The 21224-nt window shown below is 41.6% G+C and overlaps 1 protein-coding gene across 8 annotated transcripts in view; it reads left to right on the forward strand.

Moving 5' to 3' along the window:
- zeb1b (zinc finger E-box binding homeobox 1b) overlaps positions 1–21224 on the forward strand; it is a 179206-nt gene that overhangs the window by 123895 nt on the left and 34087 nt on the right. For 6 of the 8 annotated variants that reach the window (XM_072576083.1, XM_072576089.1, XM_072576085.1 and 3 more), the window contains 2 exons: positions 1935–2120; positions 11845–12047. In XM_072576083.1, coding sequence (XP_072432184.1) covers positions 1935–2120; positions 11845–12047 — 389 coding nt within the window. The remainder of the gene's footprint in view (positions 1–1934; positions 2121–11844; positions 12048–21224) is intronic. The other 2 variants (XM_072576086.1, XM_072576084.1) reach the window with 2 other exon arrangements.

The raw sequence follows: 21224 nt of genomic DNA on the forward strand, positions 1-21224 counted from the left end.
AGAGCTTATTAAAGTTCTTCTTGATCTAAAGCAAGATCCTGAATATGTCAGCTACCTTTTATTTAAATCTGCTGGATGGTGGCCCTGAGGATTTTCATGCAGACCATAGAAAAAAAACTGTTTGTTTCCTTTGAGGCATTAGAAATCCTAGCAGGAATCTTTTGGATCCGTTTCCTAATGATCGTCCAATGGAATAACATGGAAATATGGCCTTAATTTCAGCATGACATTGTCACCTTAAAGAAGCTTTTAAAGACGGTCCATTTTAGTATTGTGATCAGGAGTGCAGCATTCAATCATATATTAAAATGATGCTCTGGAATTAAAATTGTGGTGGCTTCACACTAGCAATATTGTAGCTTACTACTTATTCTGCAATTCCATACCTAACATTACCTAACATTATTAATGTTGCTTATTCAGCAACTTTCTGCATCTTAAATATTTGAATTTATTCTCTCTATAGTGGGCAGTCAGTTGACCTTTGAGAGCAGTTGGATGCCATTGAAAATCTAATCTGTAATCTTGCCACACTGTTTCAGAAATAGCAGAATAAATTAAGTTTGATTAAAACACAATTTCTAAGCATCCCATTAGAGGGAGGAAAGAAAGTAACTGAATTTGAATAGGAGAGCTTTTGTTGCTCTTACAGTTGTGTCGAGGACTTTGCTGCCCATTTTCTGTCTCCTGTAGGAACATTTCCTATCACCTTCACGTCTCTGAGCCCAAGTTAGGAAGTGAATGGGAAAACCTGTATGATTATTTATTCACACTGCTTATGTCATAAATTAGTGTTTTTAGTTATCCTTGGATTTGATTTCTAGTTCAACACTGCAAAATACACTAATGTTTTCATTTGTCTTTTGGGTGCTGAGAAAGTGTTATAATTAGTTTCACTTTTTGTGTTTATTCAATAGTAGTCTTGCACAAAAAGCATTTTCCACTGGCCAAGCATTAATGTTTCAATGGCGCATGATTCTCCTGTAACTGTCTGGAGCTACCTTTCACTTCCTCCACCCCGGTTTCAGGTTTTAAATAAAGCGTCATTTGCTGGTCTCAAAATTAATAAAGTAAGTCCTTGTTTAATAGGTCAGGGATGATTTAATTAACCCTGATATCAGTTTGAAATAAGCAATAAACTGCAACATTCAATAAGCTGACTGTGCAATTATTGAAGCATTCTCACTGTATCCTGTGGCTTATTTTTTATTCTTAAATGAACTTTGTCAGACACACAACATTTGAATATAGCTCAATTCCAAATCCTTACTGTGAAGAACATGAATCTAAAACTCCAAAATTAATTAGTCAATTTCTGGCAAAAATAGTGTTGCAGGAATACTGTTTAAAATTTGACCACAGCCCATACTGTCCCTGTAACTGATTTGCAAAATTTGATATGCATTGTATTGCTTCCATATATATGGCAGTCGTTCTTTTGAGCAGAAAAAATATGCATTTAAATAGTCAACAAGGTTTTAAAAAAAAATTGAGACATCCAGAACATACCCAATTCATTGATATGGTTCCATGAGCTCTTCAATACACAACAGAACATATTCTGTTGAGACCCAAATTTATAATTTAGTCATGAGATGACATCTTCAGCATTGCAACATTCCATGTTCCACTGAAATATCATAGAAGTATTATGATTAAAATCGTGAATGCAGTTTGAAGTTAGAATCTCTTCAAAGCATGAACACTCAACTAAATATTTTAGACATTTACTGTTTAAAACCAAACTTCTGGTAATTTAAAATAAAACATAATAATTGATGGTATACATTTCGGCTATTTTACCAGTTAGACTCTAATTAGGTTTATTAAATATGCTTTTGAAGCATATACATGGGTTCAGTAATGTTTAGGTTTTATTTGTTTTGGGAATGTGCTTTTCAATAACAGCAAATATATTTTGATATTTCATGAAGAAGGCTGTGATTCCGATGGAGAGAACTGCTTTCACAATTCAACTGCAGGAGATGAACCGAACAATGAACATGATCCAAACGTTCAAGAATACCTTCAGCAAGGAGACACAGCTGTCATTTTCCCTGAAGCACCAGAAGAGCAGCATAGACGAGGTACACCTGAAGCTTGTGGACAAGAAGAAAATGGTAACTTCATTTAAAAAAAATGCATTTAAAGGATTGATTCTAAAACATGAGGTTATTTCGAATACTTTCTAAAAGCAAGATTTATTGTTTATTTTTAACTGCATGTTAAGACGATGCACTCCAGTGAAATCAAATATTCAGATCTTGTACTGAATGAATACTGTTGTGACTTCAAACAGCAACAACCATTTTCCTTTGTGAATGGTATGACTCTTAACCTTTGGAAAGTGTTCCCTTAATTCCCATTGAATAGCATTTTTTTTTAGGGCTTTTTGAAGTCACATGAGGTAAAATGCTGTGTTGATGTCAAATGCAATTGCTCTCACCTTGCCTCTGGCGTTCAGCTCTTTACTCCAGCTTTGACTTGAGGTTGTCAGTGTGGGTAATGACGGTGGAGGAAGGTGTTCCTGCTTTGACTTTGAGTTTGACAATGTTAAGTCCTCAGGGCTGTGAGGTATTGTTCCTCCAGCTTAACTGGAGTACTGCAGCAGGCCTGAGACCACCCCAGCTCCTGTTCTGTGTGGGTTGCTCCCAGCACAGTCAACTCATTTTCAACTATTCTTAGCTCCTGTTAGTAGCGATGGAACCATATAAACGATAGACGACAGAAGGGGACCATGGAGTCCATCTTAATCATGGTGACCCAGATGCCCTTTCAAAACCCATCTTGCTGCACATGGCCCATAGTCCTGCAGTTTACAGCATTTAAGGTGCACATCCAAGTAAGTTTTAAGAGTTGAGTCTATGCTCCATCACCAACTCAGGCAATGAATTCCAGACATCCATTATCCTTTTCCTCACATCCCTTCTAATCCTTCTACAACTGGGCCACACGACAACTCAGTGGTTAGCACTACTGCCTCACAGTGGCAGGGACCCAGGTTCGAATCCAGTTTCAGGTGACTGTCTGTGTGGAGTTTGCACGTTCTCCCTGTGTCTGCGTAGGTTTCCTCCGGGTGCTTTGGTTTCCTCCCAAAGTCCAAAGCTGTGCAGGTTAGGTGAATTGGCCATGTAGGTTATTAGTCAGGGGTAAATACAGGGTGGGGGAATGGGCCTGGGTGATTATTCTTCGGAGGGTAGGTGTGGACTTGTTAGGCCGAAGGGCCTATTTCCACACTGTAGGGTTCTAATTCTTAGCTTCAATCGATGATCTCTGGTTTTTGAACTCTGTCAAAAGAAACCAGTTCCTACTGTCTATTCTATCTCTCCCTCACTCAATATTGTATTCCTCAATAATGTCACCCCTCAGCCTTCTCTGTTCCACAGCAAACAAGCCTAACCTGTCCAATCTTTCCTCGTAGCTACAATTCTCCAGCTCTGGCAACGTTCCAATAAATCCCCTGCGCTCTCTCCAGATCCATTAGTTCTTCCTGTAATGCGGTGACCAAAACTGCACACAATATTCCAGTTGTGGCCTTGCAAACGTCTTAGAGTTTCAGCAGCATATCCCTATTTTGTATTCTCTGCTTCTGCCAATGAAGTAGAATATTCCACATGTCATCTTTAAAACCTTATTTTCCTATATTGCTGTCTTTTAGAGACCTAAACACTTGCACGCCAAGCTGTCTCACTTCATCTACTCTTATCAGTATATTCCTGTTTGTTCTGGATTCCCTTTTACTGTTTGATCTCCCTAAATGCATTACCTCAATGTTATCAGAGTTGAATTCCATCTGCCACTTTCCTGCCCACTCCACCCATCCATCTATATCATTTTGGAGATTGGAGCCAAACTGTGCACTACATGGCCAATTTTTGTGTCGTCCGCTGATATCCCAATGATGTTACGGGGGTGGGGGGGAGCGGATTCAACGACATAGCTGATAAAAGAAATCAGGAAATGTATCAAAGAAAAAGAGAGAGCCTATGAAGTGGCCAAGAGCACTGGGAAATCAAAGATTGGGAAGACTACAAAAACAAATAGAGGATAACAAAGAGAGAAATAAGGAAGGAGAGGATCAAATATGTAGATAGGCTGGCCAGTAATATTAGAAATGATAGTAAAAGTTTCTTTCAATACATGACAAACAAATGGGAGGCAAAAGCAGATCTCGCTCTCTCGCTCTCGCTAAGGAATGTGGGCATCAGTGGCAGGGCCAGGATTTATTGACCATCCCTAATGGCCTAGAGGGCAGTCAAAAATCAATCACATTGCTGAGAGTCTGGAGTCACTTGTAGACCAGCCCAGGTAAGGATGACAGATTTCCTTTGTTAAAGAATCCAGATGGGTTTTTCAGACAATTGTCAATGGTTTCATGGTCATCAATTAGACCCTTTTATTGAATTTAAAATCCATCATCTGTCATGGCAGGATTTGAACCCAGGGCCTCTGAATTAGTTGTCTAGTGATAATACCACTAAGCCACAAGCTCACCCTTTTCTCACTGTCCTATTTTTATTTCTCTGTGTGACATGTTATGGACCAGGCCAGTCTGCCTCAAAATATTTTAAGCCTCGACGCTAACTACTACTACTTTTGAAGGCAGTTGTGTAGTGGATATTCCAGGTGGTCAAAGCATTTGGCTTTAAGATTAGCAGAATTTATTTATTGAAACACGATCAAAAGAAAACTGAATTTAGAACAACTTAACTACTGGAAAACTAAACTGACCTAATATAGCAATTAAACTAATTAACTGTTCCAATCCAGTAACATCCCATAAACACACCCCTTGGCAAAAAGATAAATTCAAACACACTCTTACAATCAGGCAGGAACAACTTCCATAGAGAGATTTCAGAAGGAAGTCAGAGGAATTCTTTACTGAAGCTTGCAAATGCCCTGGACCCTCACATCTTGTGACTGTTACAACTAAACCAAACTCGGGCAAAAAACTTGAACTGGGAGAATTGGCCACTCCCCTTCCATTGTTAAAATAGCCTCTTCTGGGACTTTTCGGCACTCTGCCTTTACTGCCTATCTTGAAAAAAACCAAGGACAAAATAACCTTTTTCTCAACTGACAGCTTCGTCACAGACATTGAGGAGTACTAATGCATCAGGCGATGAAGATGTGATGGGGGTTGGCACATGGCAATCTGGAGGTATGCTTTCCCATGATTAATCTAATGCCATGGGATTTTGAATTGATGCTAAGAATTCCCAGAGCAATACCACTAGACAATAGGTGCAGGAGTAGGCCTTTCAGCCCTTCGAGCCTGCACCACCATTCAATATGATCATGGCTGATCATTCCTAATCAGTACCTCTTCCTGCTTTATCTCCATAACCCTTGATTCCACTATCTTTGAGAGCTCTATCTAATTCTTTCTTAAATGAATCCAGGGACTGGGCCTCCACTGCCCTCTGGGGCAGAGCATTCCACACAGCCACCACTCTCTGGGTGAAGAAGCTTCTCCTCATCTCTGTCCTAAATAGTCTACCCCCCATATCTTTAAGCTGTGTCCTCTGGTTCGGCACTTGCCCATCAGCGGAAACATGTTTCCTGCTGCCAGAGTGTCCAATCCTTTAATAATCTTATATGTCTCAATCAGGTCCCCTCTCAGTCTTCTAAACTCAAGGGTATACAAGCCCAGTCGCTTCAGTCTTTCAGTGTAAGGTAATCCTGCCATTCCAGGAATTGACCTTGTGAACCTACGCTGCACTCCCTCAATAGCCAGAATGTCTTTCCTCAAATTTGGAGACCAGAACTGCACACAGTACTCCAGGTGTGGTCTCACCAGGGTCCTATACAGCTGCAGAAGCACCTCTTTGCTTCTATACTCAATCCCTCTTGTTATGAAGGCCAGCATGCTATTAGCCTTCTTCACTACCTGCTGTACATGCATGCTTACCTTCATTAACTGGTGTACAAGAACACCCAGATCTCTCTGTACTGCCCCTTTACCTAAATGGATTCCATTGAGGTAGTAATCTGCCTTCCCGTTCTTGCCACCAAAGTGGATAACCATACATTTATCCACATTAAACTGCATCTGCCATGCATCTGCCCACTCACCTAACTTGTCCAGGTCACCCTGTAATCTCCTAACATCCTCATCACATTTCACCCTGCCACCCAGCTTTGTATCATCAGCAAATTTGCTAATGTTATTGCTGATACCATCTTCTATATCATTAACATATATTATGAAAAGCTGTGGTCCCAGCACGGATCCCTACGGTACCCCACTGGTCACTGCCTGCCATTCCGAAATGGAGCCGTTTATCACTACCCTTTGTTTCCTATCAGCCAACCAATTTTCAATCCAATCTAGTACTTTGCCCCCAATACCATGCGCCCTAATTTTATTCACTAACCTCCTGTGTGGGACTTTATCAAAAGCTTTCTGAAAGTCCAGGTACACTACATCTACTGGATCTCCCTCGTCCATCCTCAAATAATTCAAGAAGATTAGTCAAGCATGATTTCCCCTTCATAAATCCATGCTGATTCTGTCCTATCCTGTTACTACTATTCAGATGTGCCGTAATTTCATCCTTTATAATAGACTCCAGCATCTTTCCCACCACTGAGGTCAGACTAACTGGTCTATAATTTCCTGCTTTCTCTCTCCCACCTTTCTTAAAAAGTGGTATAACATTAGCCACCCTCCAATCCTCCGGAACCGACCCCGAATTTATCGAACTCTGGAAAATAATCACCAACGCATCCACGATTTCCCGAGCCACCTCCTTCAGTACTCTGGGATGTCGACCATCAGGCCCCGGAGACTTATCAACCTTCAGACCTAACAGTCTCTCCAACACCAAATCCTGGCAAATATAAATTCCCGTAAGTTCAGATCCTTCAGCCACTGTTACCTCAGGGAGATTGCTTGTGTCTTCCCCAGTGAACACAGATCTGAAGTACCCATTTAATTCTTCTGCCATTTCTTTGTTCCCCGTAATATATTCCCCTGTTTCTGTCTTCAAGGGTCCAATTTTAGTCCTAACCATTTTTTTGCCTTGCACATATCTAAAAAAGCTTTTACTATCCTCCTTTTATATTATTGGCCAGTTTACCTTCGTACCTCATTTTTCCTCTGCGTATTTCCTTCTTAGTAATCCTCTGTTGTTCTTTAAAAGCTTCCCAGTCCTCAGTTTTCCCACTTATCTTTGCTGTGTTATACTTTTTTCTCTCTTAACTTTATATGTTTCTTAACTTCCCTCATCAGCCATGGCCGCCCATGCCTCCTCCTGGGATCTTTCTTCCTTTTTAGGAATGAACTGATCCTGCAACTTCTGCATTATACAAAGAAATATCCGCCATTGTTCCTCCATGGTCATCCCTGCTAAGGTATTGCACCATTGAACTTTGGCCAACTCCTCCCTCATAGCTCCATAGTTCCCTTTATTCAACAGAAGTACTGTCACTTCTGACTGTACCCTCTCCCTCTCCCCCTCAAATTGCAGATTGAAGCTTAATGTATTATGGTCACTACTTCCCAATGGCTCCTTCACTTCGAGGTCTCTGACCAATTCTGGTTCATTACACAATACCAGATTTAGAATTGCCTTCTCCCTGGTCGGCTCCAGCACCAGCTGCTCTAAGAATCCATCTCTGAGGCACTCCACAAAGTCTCTTTTTCTTGAGGTCCAATACCATCCTGATTCTCCCAGTCTACCTACATGTTAAAATCCCCTATAACAACATACCCTCTCAACTGTACACAATTGGGCCTTCAACCCTGGTGGCCTGACCTGTCAGTAGGACAGGGCAAACAGAGGACTGGAGATGGTGTGTGGGAAGTAGTCATTTTCACAAAATCATGTTAGGCTATTGCTTAAATAGACTGTGGGACTTTTCTTCCAATTTTGATTATAAGCCCTTCGATGTTAGGAGGATTTTGCAGGGATGGTGGGACTGTATGCGTCATCATTGCCTTGGTTGATGTTGAGCATCTGTTCTGTTTAATTCCTTTGATTAGACTTTGTAGGTTATTTTAAGATTCACCCATATTGCTCTGGATTGAGAGACCCTTATAGCCCCGTCCGTGAGAGTTGGAGATTTTCTTTTCTATAATATTAGTGAACCAGATGGGTTTTACGATAATTGACAATGACCTTGTGATTGCCATTTTGACTAGCTTTTAGTTCAAGTTATTTATTAATTGAATTCAAATTTAACCACACGTTCTGGTGGAATTCATATACACGTCCCCAGAGCATTGCCTGAGTCTCTGGGTTATTTATCCAGTGACAATACCATTACACCACCGCCTCTTTTTCAAAAGCCTTTTCAAAACTTTTATTCTCAATCTTTCTATAGTCACCACTCCTTCTCATCATTACTACATTTCTCTGCCTCTGTTTATTTCCATCATTGGAGACAATTTGTTGATACAGTTCATGTTCAGTGAGTGTACTACATAGCTTGTAAAAACCAACTGTATTTTTTAAAAGTAGTACCATGACATTTTTTTTGTAGCGATGTACCGACAGGATAATGTGAAAAAAAGTTGTTACACAAAGGGAAAGGTCAGGTCAAGTTAAACTTGCTAATGCTAGATATTCCAGCACAGTGAAATTAAAAATTCAATGGCCCTTTAAAATTACCCAATTATTCGTGATCAAATTTTAGGCATAACTGATATTAGATACCAAATATATAGTTTAAAAAGGAATTAACAATTTATTAATACTATAACTTTAGCAGAGCAAAATTAAATAATGTAATCAAATTAATGTCTATGATTTAAACCCAATCTTTGAACATAGGCCCCCAGTCAGACAGACACCGTTAAGGGGTAAATAATAGTAGTAACTGGACAGTCCCCTTGAAAAATTTCATACGGTGATTGCTAAACCTCCCTGCAGCCGTTGGATAATGAGCTTCATCAAAGTTGTCCACAATGGCAGAGCCAGCATGTTGGAATTGTTAGGGTTCCTGAACCCAAACGTTCCAGGCCACATGAATCGCGTTTGTGCGTGCTCTCGTTTTCTGTTCAGCAGCTTTTACATCTTTGCCTTCTGCCTAAAAAAGTCTGAACACGTTTATTCTTTAGGGTTTTTTTTTGATCTTCTCTTTCTTTGGTCAGCACTGGCCCCCTTTAATTGACCTTCCTACCATCCAAGCAGCTGGCACTCCTCGAGTATTGTACATCTCAGGTGCTGGAACATTTGTAGCATTTCTAGAAAAATGATCAACATGCAATTGAGAATAGATGCTCAAAACTGAGCAAAGAAAAATGCTTATCCAAAGTAATATGTTTATGATGGGAGATATTAATTAACTTACACAGAAAAATGCATTTGGTGCCTCTAAGTAAAATTCAAAAAGATGGAGCTATATCTTTTCTACAGATTAATGAGCAGTTCATCCACTGAATTAAAGTATTGGCACGTGGTATCTGAAGCCCTTGCATTCAAAGTGCCCCTTGTATTTTCAAAATACATTGCTGTATTCTGATGTTGTGAATGCATCACGTCTTAATTTTCTGATCTGTATAGTTTAAGGATACAGTTCTTCTAAATATAGCCTTTGATAGAAATCCATTTGAGAACCAAAAATCTGAACAGCTCAATCATATTCTTATTTCCTCTATCCCGGTCACTAATAAATTGACAAAAATCAATTTTTCTCAAGATTAGAATGGAACCACAGTAAAGATTACAAAATGTGCAGCAGACCTCATGACCAATGCTGCAGATGATTAATTAGCAACTAGAAAAAGGGCTTTAGAAGCAGTGTAACAGGAAAAGTAAACTTTGTAAATAACATTTCATATATGTTGAACTCTGAGTACAAGGAAACTGCATAAATATTGTAATTACTTAATAGAATGTAAATGCCATGCTTCAGTATTGCAGAAAAGGTAACAGCTTCATTTTGTGCTCATCAGGACATTAGAAAGAGTTACCAAAGGAAAGGAAACCAAATTTTTACTTCCATTTTCAGCTGGGGTATTTAGTGGCTGCCTAGTGCTTGGCCAGCTTCCTTGGCAGCAGGAAACAGACTGGACCTCCCGGGAGCAGATGGTCTGCCGCTTGCAGTAGTGGATGAGGCGGAAGGCCTTGCATGCACTGTACTTGAAAATGTCATTGATGAATGAATTGATGACACTCGTGGCAGAGGAGGAATTTCTGAATTTTGGGTGGACCTGCTTTAGCACCTTGCAGACGTAGAGGCTGTAATTCTCCTTCCAGTGCTTTATCTGGCCCTTGTGCTGCTTGTTTTTTTTTCATGGAACCATTTTTGGTCCATGCCTTTGACTGCCGCTTCAGGCATGTTTTGATTTGGAGGAGCCGCATTGGACTGGAATGTACAAAGTTAAATATCACACAGCACCAGGTTATAATCCAACAGATTTATTTGGAAGCACTGGCTTTCAGAGCACTGCTCCTTCAAGTCACCTGATGAAGGAACAGCGTTCCAAAAGCTAGAACTTCCAAATAAATCTGTTGGACTGTAACCTGGTGTTCTGTGATTTTTACCTTTGGGCATGTTGTAAGTGAAGGTGGAGCTTTGTGAAACCAACTTGTTATACTGTATGAGAAGACAAAATACTGATACATAGAAGTGGTGTTGTGGAAAAACCAATCAGAGCTCACTTGCCGATCAATATTCATGTTGTGTAAAGTGTTGTTGCCTTTTTATTTGGGGATATTGTGATCCAAGATTTTGGGAAGGCAAATCTTAGCAGGACTTAATCACTTATTGGTAGGGTCCTAGGGAGTGTTGCTGAACAAAGAGACCTTGGAGTGAAGGTTCATAGCTCCTTGAAAGTGGAGTCGCAGGTAGATAGGATAGTGAAGAAGGCGTTTGGTATGCTTTCTTTTGTTGGTCAGAGTATTGAGTACAGGAGTTGGGAGATCATGTTGCAGCTGTACAGGACATTGCTTAGGCCACTGTTGGAATATTGCATGCAATTCTGGTCTCCTTCCTATCGGAAAGATGTTGTGAAACTTGAAAGGGTTCAGAAAAGAGGTACAAGGATGTTACCAGGGTTGGAGGATTTGAGCTATAGGGAGAGACTGAATAATTAGGGTTGTTTTTCTAGCATCAGAGGCTGAGGGGTGACCTTTATAGGGGTTTACAAAATCATGAGGAGCATGGATAGGATAAATAGACAAACTCTCTTCCCAGGGGTGGGGCAGTCCAGAAGTAGAGGGCATAGGTTGGGGGTGAGAGGGGGAAGATATAAAAGAGACCTAAGGGGCAACCTTTTCACGCAGAGGGTGGCACATGTGTGGAATGAGCTGCCAGAGGAAGTGCTGGAGGCTAGTACAACTGCAACATTTAAAATGCATTTGGATGAGTATATGAATAGGAAGGGTTTGGAGGGATATGGGCCAGGTGCTGGCAGGTGGGACTAGATTGGGTTGGGATATCTGGTCGGCATGGATGAGTTGGACCGAAGGGTCTGTTTCCATGCTGTACATCTCTATGACTCTGACTACACCTTGCAAGTAACTTGGTCAATGCATGACAAAAGGTTTTAACAGAATGTCTTATTTTTCAATATACTCTCATTCTATATGATCATTCAGGTAAAGCTGTGTTGTCCCTTTTAAAGGTTGCGGCATATTTCCTGCAATGTTCTGAAATTGGTTTCTATTGCAGAAGGAAAAGGCCCTTCACTTAGCTGGATCAAAATAGTACCATGATCATTTTAGTTTTTAACCTTTAGATGCCACACAAGCTGTAATATATATTTTTGCAGTATCTACAAAATACTGCAAAAATATATATTACAGGCATACCAGAGCCTACAGTAGCCAGTTCTATCTTAGAAATATATTAGAATTGAGGATTTACATGGGTATTATTTTACGTTTTTAGGAACACCAGATGCTTTTGCTCAGCTACTTACCTGCCCATATTGTGATAGAGGCTACAAGCGCTTGACTTCTCTTAAAGAGCACATTAAATATCGGCATGAAAAAAATGAAGACAACTTCAGCTGCTCCATTTGCAGCTACACTTTTGCCTACAGGACACAACTGGATCGTCACATGGCTTCACATAAGTCAGGACGAGATCAGGTAATTTGAAAGTGGCAATTATGTATTCATGTACAAGTCATATTAGCAAGTGTTATTGATTATTTATCTGTACCAAACTTGTTTATTGAACCCTGTTGATTGGTAAGGCATGTTCACTATCATAACTTTGAAATATGGATCTGTTTCATTTTGCTGTGGGATTTTCTTTTTCCAAAATTCGCATTTGCCTCAGCCCACCATCTTCTGGAATTCCATCAATTCTTGTGTTATATCCAGACTTGAATTCATACACTCTCCTGTTTGGTTTCCCATCTTTTCACCTTCTATAAGTATAAGCTCATCCAAAATTCTACTCAAATCCTAACTTGCAAAAAATTCTGTTCACCTTTCACCCCAGAGCTCGTTGAAGTACATTGGCTTCTAGGCCTTTAAGACCTTCAGTTTAAAATTCTCCTGTATTGTGTTTAACTTCCTCAATAACTCATTTGTGTGAGTTTTCCAGTTCTGGCCTTTGTATGTTGCTGATTTTCTTTGCTCAATGATGGTGCCTGATCTACTGAGCATTTCCAGCATAATGTTTGTTTTAAAATTTATTTTTAAAAAGCTCATAATGCTTTGAATTTATTCTATTCTCTTCTGCCCTATCTAACTCACCCTGCTGTATTTTGTTATCTCTGCCCTTTGTAGTGTGGAATGTTGACTAACCGATGCATCTGTAGAATGGCTTTTGTTTCATCTTTTTGTGAGATGAGAACATTGGTGACAAGTGTAGCATGTGTTGCCCATACCTAAATGCCGTTGAACTGATTGGTTTGCTTTGCCATTTCAAAGGGTGGTTAAGAATTGGTCCTATTGCTCTAAGTATGAAGACATGTAGACCAATCCAAATAAGGATGGCAAATTTCTTTGTGAAGTGTATCTGGTTTGAAATGGACCTTGAAGGTGGTGGTGTTCTAGTGTGTCTGCTGACTTTGCCCTTCTGGGTGGTAGAGATTGAGTTGGCTGCCAACAGATCCTTTGCTGAGTTGCAGCAGTGCATCTTTGTTTATTCTAATGCTGCCAATGTGTGTTGGTAGTGGACAGAGTGAATGTTGAAGTTTGGTGCCACAGTTATCCTTAAAGCAGACATCATTGTCCTTTGATAGAATCAGCTTGAGTGTTGCTGGGCTACCGTCATCAAATTGGAATTCAAGTTATTCACTGAATTCCAAGCCTTAACTTGCTCTTGTGGCCACAGTATTTACATGGCTGCTTCTGTTAAAATTCATTTGTTCTCTCACTCGCTCTCTAGCTCTCATCAAGTCCTACAGCACGCTCTAAAGAAAAAACGTCCTAGCTTGTCCAACCTCTTCCGATAGCTGAGACCATTGAGTCCAGGCAACATCCTTGTAACTTTCTTCTGCACTCTTTGCAGTTTCATAATATCCTTCCTAGAACAAGTTAACCACAGCCCTTTGGCCCAAACTGGTCCATGCCAACCAAAATGTCCATCCACGCTAACCCCATTTTCCTGCATTTGGCCCATATCCTTCTAAACCTTTCCTTTCCATGTATTTATCCAAATGCCTTTTAAATGTTGCTAGTGTACCAGCCTCAACCACCACTTCCACTGGCAACTCATTCCGTACGCATACCACCCTCTCTGTAAACAAAGAAGGTTCCCTTTGATTCTTTCTCCTTTAACCTTAAACTGATGCCCTCTCGGCCTTGATTCTCCAGCCCTTCGAAAAAGACCAAGTACATTCACTCTATCCATACCTCTCATGATCTTATACACCTCTACAAGGTACCCCCTCAGTCTCCCACGCTCTAAAGAAAAAAACGTCCTAGCTTGTCTAACCTCTTCCTATAGCTGAGACCATTGAATGCAGGCAACATTCTTGTAAATTTCTTCTGCACTCTTTGCAGTTTCATAATACCCTTCCTAGAACAAGGTGACCAAAACTGAACATAATGCTCCAAGTGCGGCCTCACTAATGTCCTGTACAACTGCAACATAACTTCCCAACTTGTATACTTGATGTCCTGACTGACTAAGGCCAGTGTGCCAGAAGCTGCCTTCACTGCCCTGTCCACCTGTAACTCCGTTTTCTGAGAATTGTGAACCTGAACTCCTAGGTCTCTCTGTTCCAATACAATCTTTAAGGCCCTACCATTCATCATTAAATTCCTACCTTGATTTGATTTTCCAAAATGCAAGGCTTCACACTTAGATATATTAAACTCCATTTGCCATTTCTTGGTCCACTTCCCCAGCTGATCAAGGTCCTGCTGAAATTTCTGATAACCTCCTTCATTGTCCACTATACCGCCTATTTTTTAATGTCTTCAGCAAACTTAGTAATCATGCCTTGTATGTTCTTGTCCAAATCATTTGATGTAGATAACAAACAGTAATGAACCCAGCACATAAGGCATTCCACTAGTCACAGGCCTCCAGTCTGACAAGCATCCTTCCACTATTACCCTCTTCTTCCTGCCATCAAGCCAATTGTGTATCCGATTTGCCAGCTTGCCCTAGATTCCATGCGATCTAACCTTCCAGAGCAACCTACTATGTGGGAACTTATCAAAGGCCTTACTAAAATCCATATAGACCATGTCTACTGCCCTGCCTCGTCAACCTTCCTGGTCTGTTCATCCAAAGAACTCCTGAGAAATTTGTGAGGCATGATCTCTCACATACAAAGCCATGCTGACTACTCCTAATCAAACCCTGTCTTTCAACACATGTACATCTTATCCCTCAGAATCTTTTCAAGTAACTTACCCACCCTGGATGTTAAGCTTACTGATCTATAGTTCCCAGGCTTTTGTTTGCAGCCCTTCTTGAATAATGGTTCAATATTCGCTACCCTTCAATCTTCCAGGACCTCCCCTGTGGCTAACGATGATGCAAAAAATCAGCCAGGGCCCCTGTAATTTCTTCTCTAGCCTCTTGCAGTGTTATTGAATATATCTGTTCAGGACCAGGAAATTAATCCATCTTCATAATTCTAATATATCAAACACCATCTCTATTGTGATATGGACTGTCCCCAAGATATCACCACTAACTTCCCCAAATTCCCAAGTCATCTTGTCTTTTTCCATGGTAAATACGGAGGAGAAGTATTCATTGAGAATCTCACCCATCTTCTGTGATTCTAATATACATGTCCACTTTGGTCCTTGAGGGGCCCTATTCTCTCTCGCATTATTCTTTTTCCTTTTAATATACTTAAAGTACCTCTTTGGATTCATCCTAATCTTCTCAGCCAAGGCTATCTTGTGCCTCTTCGCTCTCCTGATTTCCTTCAGTAAATTCCTGTATTCCCAGTATACCTCCAGAGGTTCCCTTGATCCCAGCTGCCTTTACCTGAGCCATGCCACCTTTTTTCTGGTCAAAGCCTCAATGTGTCTTGCCATCCAGGGTTCCCTATTCCTACCAACTTTGCCCTTCACCCTTCCAAGAACATATACATCTTGAACTCTTGCTACCTTACTTTTAAAGGCCTCCCACTTGCCAGAGGGGCCTGTGCCTGCAAACACACTCTTCCAATCAACCCCTGCAAGCTCCTGTCAACATTCTCCTTGGTCCAATTTGGAACCTGAACCAGTTTTGTCCCTCTCCATAATTATTTTTAAATTAATAGAATTACAGTCACTGATCCCAAAGTGCTCCTTCACTATCTCCTCCGTCACCTGCCCTGCCCTATTTCCCAAGAGTAGGTTGAGTTTTGCCCCTTCATGAGTAGGACCCTCTATATACTGCTTGATGAAACTTTCCTGAGTGCATTTAACAAATTCCACCCCATCTTAGTCCTTAATACTCTGGTAGTCCCAGTCTATTTTAGGAAAATTAAAATCCCCAACTATGACAACCCTCTTGCTCCTGCAAGTCTCCCCAGTCTCCTTGCATATTTGTTCCTCTAATTCCTGTTGACTCTTTAGCAGCCTATAATACAACCCCAATAATGTCACCATGCTCTTATTTCTTAACTCCACCCTCAAAGCCTCACTGAATAATCCTTCAGTTATTTCAAGTCTGATTACTGCTGTGACACTCTATTTTAATCAAAAATGCAACTCCTCCTTCCACCACCTCTGTCCAGCCTAAAGCACCCATACCCTGGCACATTAAGCAGCCAGTCCTGTCCCTCCCTTAGCCATTTTCTGTAATGGCTATAATATCCCAGTCCCACATACCTATCCTGCGTTCATTAGCCCTTTTGCATTAAAATAGATGCGATTTAATCCATCAGGCATTTCTTGCTCCCTGTCATGTTCCAGCCTATTTTTGATTTCTGTATCTCCCTCGAGCCTCGCATTTGTCTCCCTGCTGTTGAAGATCCTAACGCCCTGCCAGTCTAGTTTAAATCCTCCCTTGTAGTACTTGGTGTCAAGATATTGGTCCCCCTCCAGTTCAGGTGCAACCCGCACCTCTTGAACAGGTCACCTCTGCCCCAGAAATGATCCCAGTGACCTGAAAATCTGAATCCCTCCCCCACACCAATTCTTCAGCCACTCATTCATCTGCCATAACCTCTTGTTCTTACCCTCACTAGCAAGTGGCTCAAGAAGTAATATAGAGATTATCACCAATGACTTCTTTTTGTAGCTCTCCATAATCACTCTGCAGGGCCTCATCCCTATTTCTACCTATGTCATTTGCCCACATGCACAATGACTTCTGGTTGCTCACCCTCCCCCTTGAGAATGTTCTGCAGCCACTCTGAGACATCCTGGACCCAGGCACCAGGGAGACAACACACCATCCTGAATTCCCATTTGCTGCCACAGAACCTCCTATCTGTTCCCCTAACTATGGAGTCTCTGATCACCTAAGGTCCTGTTTATCGTTACTCTTTTTTCCTGTTGTGCCTCAGCCAGTCGTAATGCCACCAACCTGGCTACTGCTCTGTATCCCTGAATGGTCATCACCCCCAACAGTATCCAAAACAGTATACTTGTTTTTGAGGGGAATGGCCATAGGGGATTTTCTGCCTGCTCCCTTTGCCTTTTCCTGGTGGTCACCCAGCTACACTCTGCCTGCACCTTAGGTGTGACCACCTCACTAAAACTCTTACTTATGAAGCACTCAGCATCTCTGATGATCCTGAGTGCCTCCAGCTCCAACTCCCAAACATGGGCTCCTAGGAGCTACAGCTGGGTGCACTTCCACAGGTGTAATCATCAGGGATGATGCAAGTCTCCCTTAGCTCCCACATGCTACAGGAGGAACATGTGACTGCCCTAACTGCTGTAAAACTAGAAAGGAAAATTAAAAGGTCCTTAACTGAGCTTACCTTCTTGCTGAGCCACTGCTCTCCGAAGCCCCTCAAGCCAGATCCTTACTTTTTGCACTTATTTCAAATTATGCAAAAGCACATCTGTTTACCCCAGCACTTCTATTTTTGTTCAAGAATGAGGAGGGAAACACTTCAGTGATGTAGTGTTTGGGCCTTAAGCACTCCTTGACACCAGGCCCATGACAACATGCTCTCCGTTTTTAGCTCTCTTACTCGCTGTCTCTCTTTCGTGCTTTCCTCCTCCCTCACCCTCTCCTTCCTTGCCGCCCTCGCCCTCTCCCCTCCTTCCTTCCTTGCTGCCCTCGCCCTCTCCTTCCTTCTCTTTTTTCTCCCCCCCCCCCCCCCCCTTCCCGCCCTCGCATTCTCCTTCCTTCCCCCACTGCCCCCCCTCCTCCCCCTCCCATTATTTATTAATCCTGTTTACAATCAGTGGTGGCTGTTGGTGGGGTGTCAGACAGAGAGACAGAACACTTCAATCCCAGGGCATCAATGTGGACTTCAACAGTTTCCTCATTTCCCCTTCCCCCACCTCACCCTAGTTCCAAACTTCCAGCTCAGCACTGTCCCCATGACTTGTCCGGACTTGTCCTACCTGCCTATCTTCTTTTCCACCTATCCACTCCACCCTCTCCTCCCTGACCTATCACCTTCATCCCCTCCCCCACTCACCCATTGTACTCTATGCTACTTTCTCCCACCCCCACCCTCCTCTAGCTTATTTCTCCACCCTTCAGGCTCTCTGCCTTTATTCCTGATGAAGGGCTTTTGCCCGAAACGTCAATTTCGAAGCTCCTTGGATGCTGCCTGAACCGCTGTGCTCTTCCAGCACCATTAATCCAGAATCTGGTTTCTAGCATCTGCAGTCATTGTTTTTACCTAGAGAGACAGATTGCCCACTTGGAAAAGGTGAACTTGACTCCAGTCTGGGGATTTGTTGCTTGGGTTTATCATTTCTTGGGGAGCATTTCCCTGACTCTTTTTTTTTAACTTGCATTGAACAACTCAATGGCAAATCCAGCATATTAGTATGTGTGTCTGAAGGGATTCTGATCTGTGGGATTTCCTGTGGAGGTGCTTATTGATGTTTGTATATGAGCCAGCTGGACAGTTCCCAAAGGACTGAAGAAATAGAAAATGGCCAGTCTCTACGGGCAAAAGTATTGATTAAAAATAGCTTGCATTTTTTTACAGCATATATATTGTGTGTTGCAGTTCACAGCGCTTGAGAGGGGAAGCAAAGGTGGTGAGTAAATTGCACAGGTTGTTGGCTTTTAAGAAGGCTTTTGAACAAAGGGAGAAAGTGGTATGTTGATTTATTTAGGGGAGAGAGCTGCTAAGAACAAATTCGTAGTGACTGAAAGGTTGGTTTCCAGTGTTGGAACAAAAGGAGTATTATTGTAGAATTGGAGTGAAGAGAATAGAATGCGGTGTATGGATAAATAAAATTGCTGTAACAAGAATGTCTAAGAAATCCATGAAGTGATGGATTAGATTCACAATTGCTGAAGGGAAAGTAAGCAGTGTTAGTGGTTCGTGTATGCAGCATTGATCACAGTTCTTTTGCTAATTTCAAACTATGATATATGCACACAGATGCTGAGAGTTGGAGTTTCCTACCAAAAATAGTCCATCTTTGAGTAGTATTGAAAAAGCAAAATGAAACACAACTATCACATGTTGAATGTACCCTGAAACATGCTCCAAGATGTTTTTGAGCTGTTCAGTTCAATTGACAGTGCAATTGCAGTCCTCATGTCAGTGAGGGTGTCTTAATGAAGATGTCATCAAGACTTGATTGTATCCAGTATTTTAGATTGCCACTTTCCTACCATCAAGAAACACTGATATAATCAGTGGGCATGGCTCGAGCTTAGCTATAAATCTGCATGCATTTCAAAAGGTGCTACAAGCCAAATAATGGAGCCTTCTGACAGTTAGTGGAAAATGAAATTGTGAAAGATTTTATTGCAGAGTTAAAAAATTCCAATAAATTATTTGGAAGTAATGGATTTCCTGTTAGGAATTTACTTGACCCTCGCACATTAAGCTTTTCATTCCTATGAGTGTTCTTGTGAACCTCTTCTGAACACGCTCCAGGAGGAGTTCATTCTTCCTGCGATATGGGGCCCAAAACTGTGCACAATACTCCAAATGTAGCCTGACCAGCGCCTTATAGAGCCTCATAAATACATCCATGCTTTTATATTCAAATCTTGTCTAAATAAATGCTATAATTGTATTTGCCTTCTTAACCCCTGACTGAACCTGCAAGTTTACCTTGAGAGAATCCTGGACTGGACTCCCTAGTCTCTTTGCACTACAGGTTTCTGAATTTTGTCCCCATTTATAAAGTAGTCCATGCCTCTATTCTTCCTCACATGACCTCACGTTCCCATGTTTAATCCAACTGCCACTACTTCGCCCACTTTCATAACCTGTCCAAATCCTTCTGCAGCCACCCTGCTGCCTCAATGCTACCTGTCCTTCTAATTATCTTTGTATGGTCTGCAATTTAGCCAGAATGTTCTCCGTGTCTTCATCTAAATTGTTAATGTATACAGTGAGAAATTGTGGTCCCAACAGAGTCTTGTAGAAAACCACTTGTCAGGCTGCCAACCTGAGAAAGACCCTTTCATCCCCATTCTCTGCTTTCTGCCAGACAGTCAAGCTTCTATCCATGGTAGCATCTTACCTCTAACACCATAGGCTCTTGTCTTACTCAGCTTAAAATGTGTTGCTGGAAAAGTGCAGCAGGTCAGGCAGCATCAAAGGAACAGGAGAATTGATGTTTCGGCATAAGCCCTTCTTCAGACTTATGCCCGAAACATCGATTCTCCTGTTCCTTTGCTGCCTGACCTACTGCGCTTTTCCAGCAATACATTTTTAAGCTCTGATCTCCAGCATCTACAGTCCTCACTTTCTCCTAGTTTTTTTTTCTTGTCTTACTCAGCCTCCTGTGTGGCACTTTGTCAAAGGCCTTGTTGAAATCCAGGTAGATAACATCCATTGGCTGTCCTTGGTCTAACCTGCTGGTTGCTTCCTCAAATAATTCTAGCATATTTGTCAGGCATGACCTTCCCTTGATGAAACCTTGCTGACCTTGCCCAATTTTACCAGCATCAAAGCACCAGCCTCTCAGCAATATTCATGCTCCATCTTGACCCAACTCAGCTGCCACTCTGTGGTTTCACAACATCTGCTTTGGAATTGAGGTCCATCCAGGACATTCGTGTTTTTGGCAGATTGTTTTACACTGAAAGACAGCCAACTATCTCATGCACCTGTGTAGGATTATTTGTGTTGTCATGGATCTTTGTTTTTTAGTGCACAAGATCTTTTCCACTTTCTTGGAGGACAGCCAGCCTCTGAATTGGAGCATTCCTTTTAACACACAATGTCGCAGTGAAAGCTTTGGATGCAATATACTTGCACCTCATTTTAGGGAGAAACTGGGGACCTTTGTGGCATCTCCCAATTCCTCCATTTATGAGTTCAGGATTTTACTGATGTCATACTGAAGAACTGACCTCCTCATTTAAGGTTAACTGAATAGAGAATCAAATAGCTAGGGCATTAGGATTCTCCATCAATGGGTTTCTTAGGTGTTAAAATTGCATTTTTGTTGCTTTTAAAGTACTCAGTCATCGACTAGTAGTTTTGTGAATAGGAAGGGATTCCACTCCCTTAATGTTAAAATAATTTGTGATTGTCAAAGTCAAATTTTGGAGGTCTGCACCAAATATCCTGGGAGATACCATAGTAAAGGTAAAGTCACCATTGTCCTAGAGGACTATAGGGCTGTGCTCTTAGAGGCGACTGGTGATGGTTGAATTTGAGGGTCACTTTGCCTCCGGTGAGGAGCGAGTTTGAGAAGGAGGAGGGGCCTTCATGGTAATCTCAACCCATGTGGTAAATAATCTGCAAT

The sequence above is a fragment of the Chiloscyllium punctatum genome, chromosome 8 (assembly GCF_047496795.1).
Source record: "Chiloscyllium punctatum isolate Juve2018m chromosome 8, sChiPun1.3, whole genome shotgun sequence".
NCBI lineage: Eukaryota > Metazoa > Chordata > Chondrichthyes > Orectolobiformes > Hemiscylliidae > Chiloscyllium > Chiloscyllium punctatum.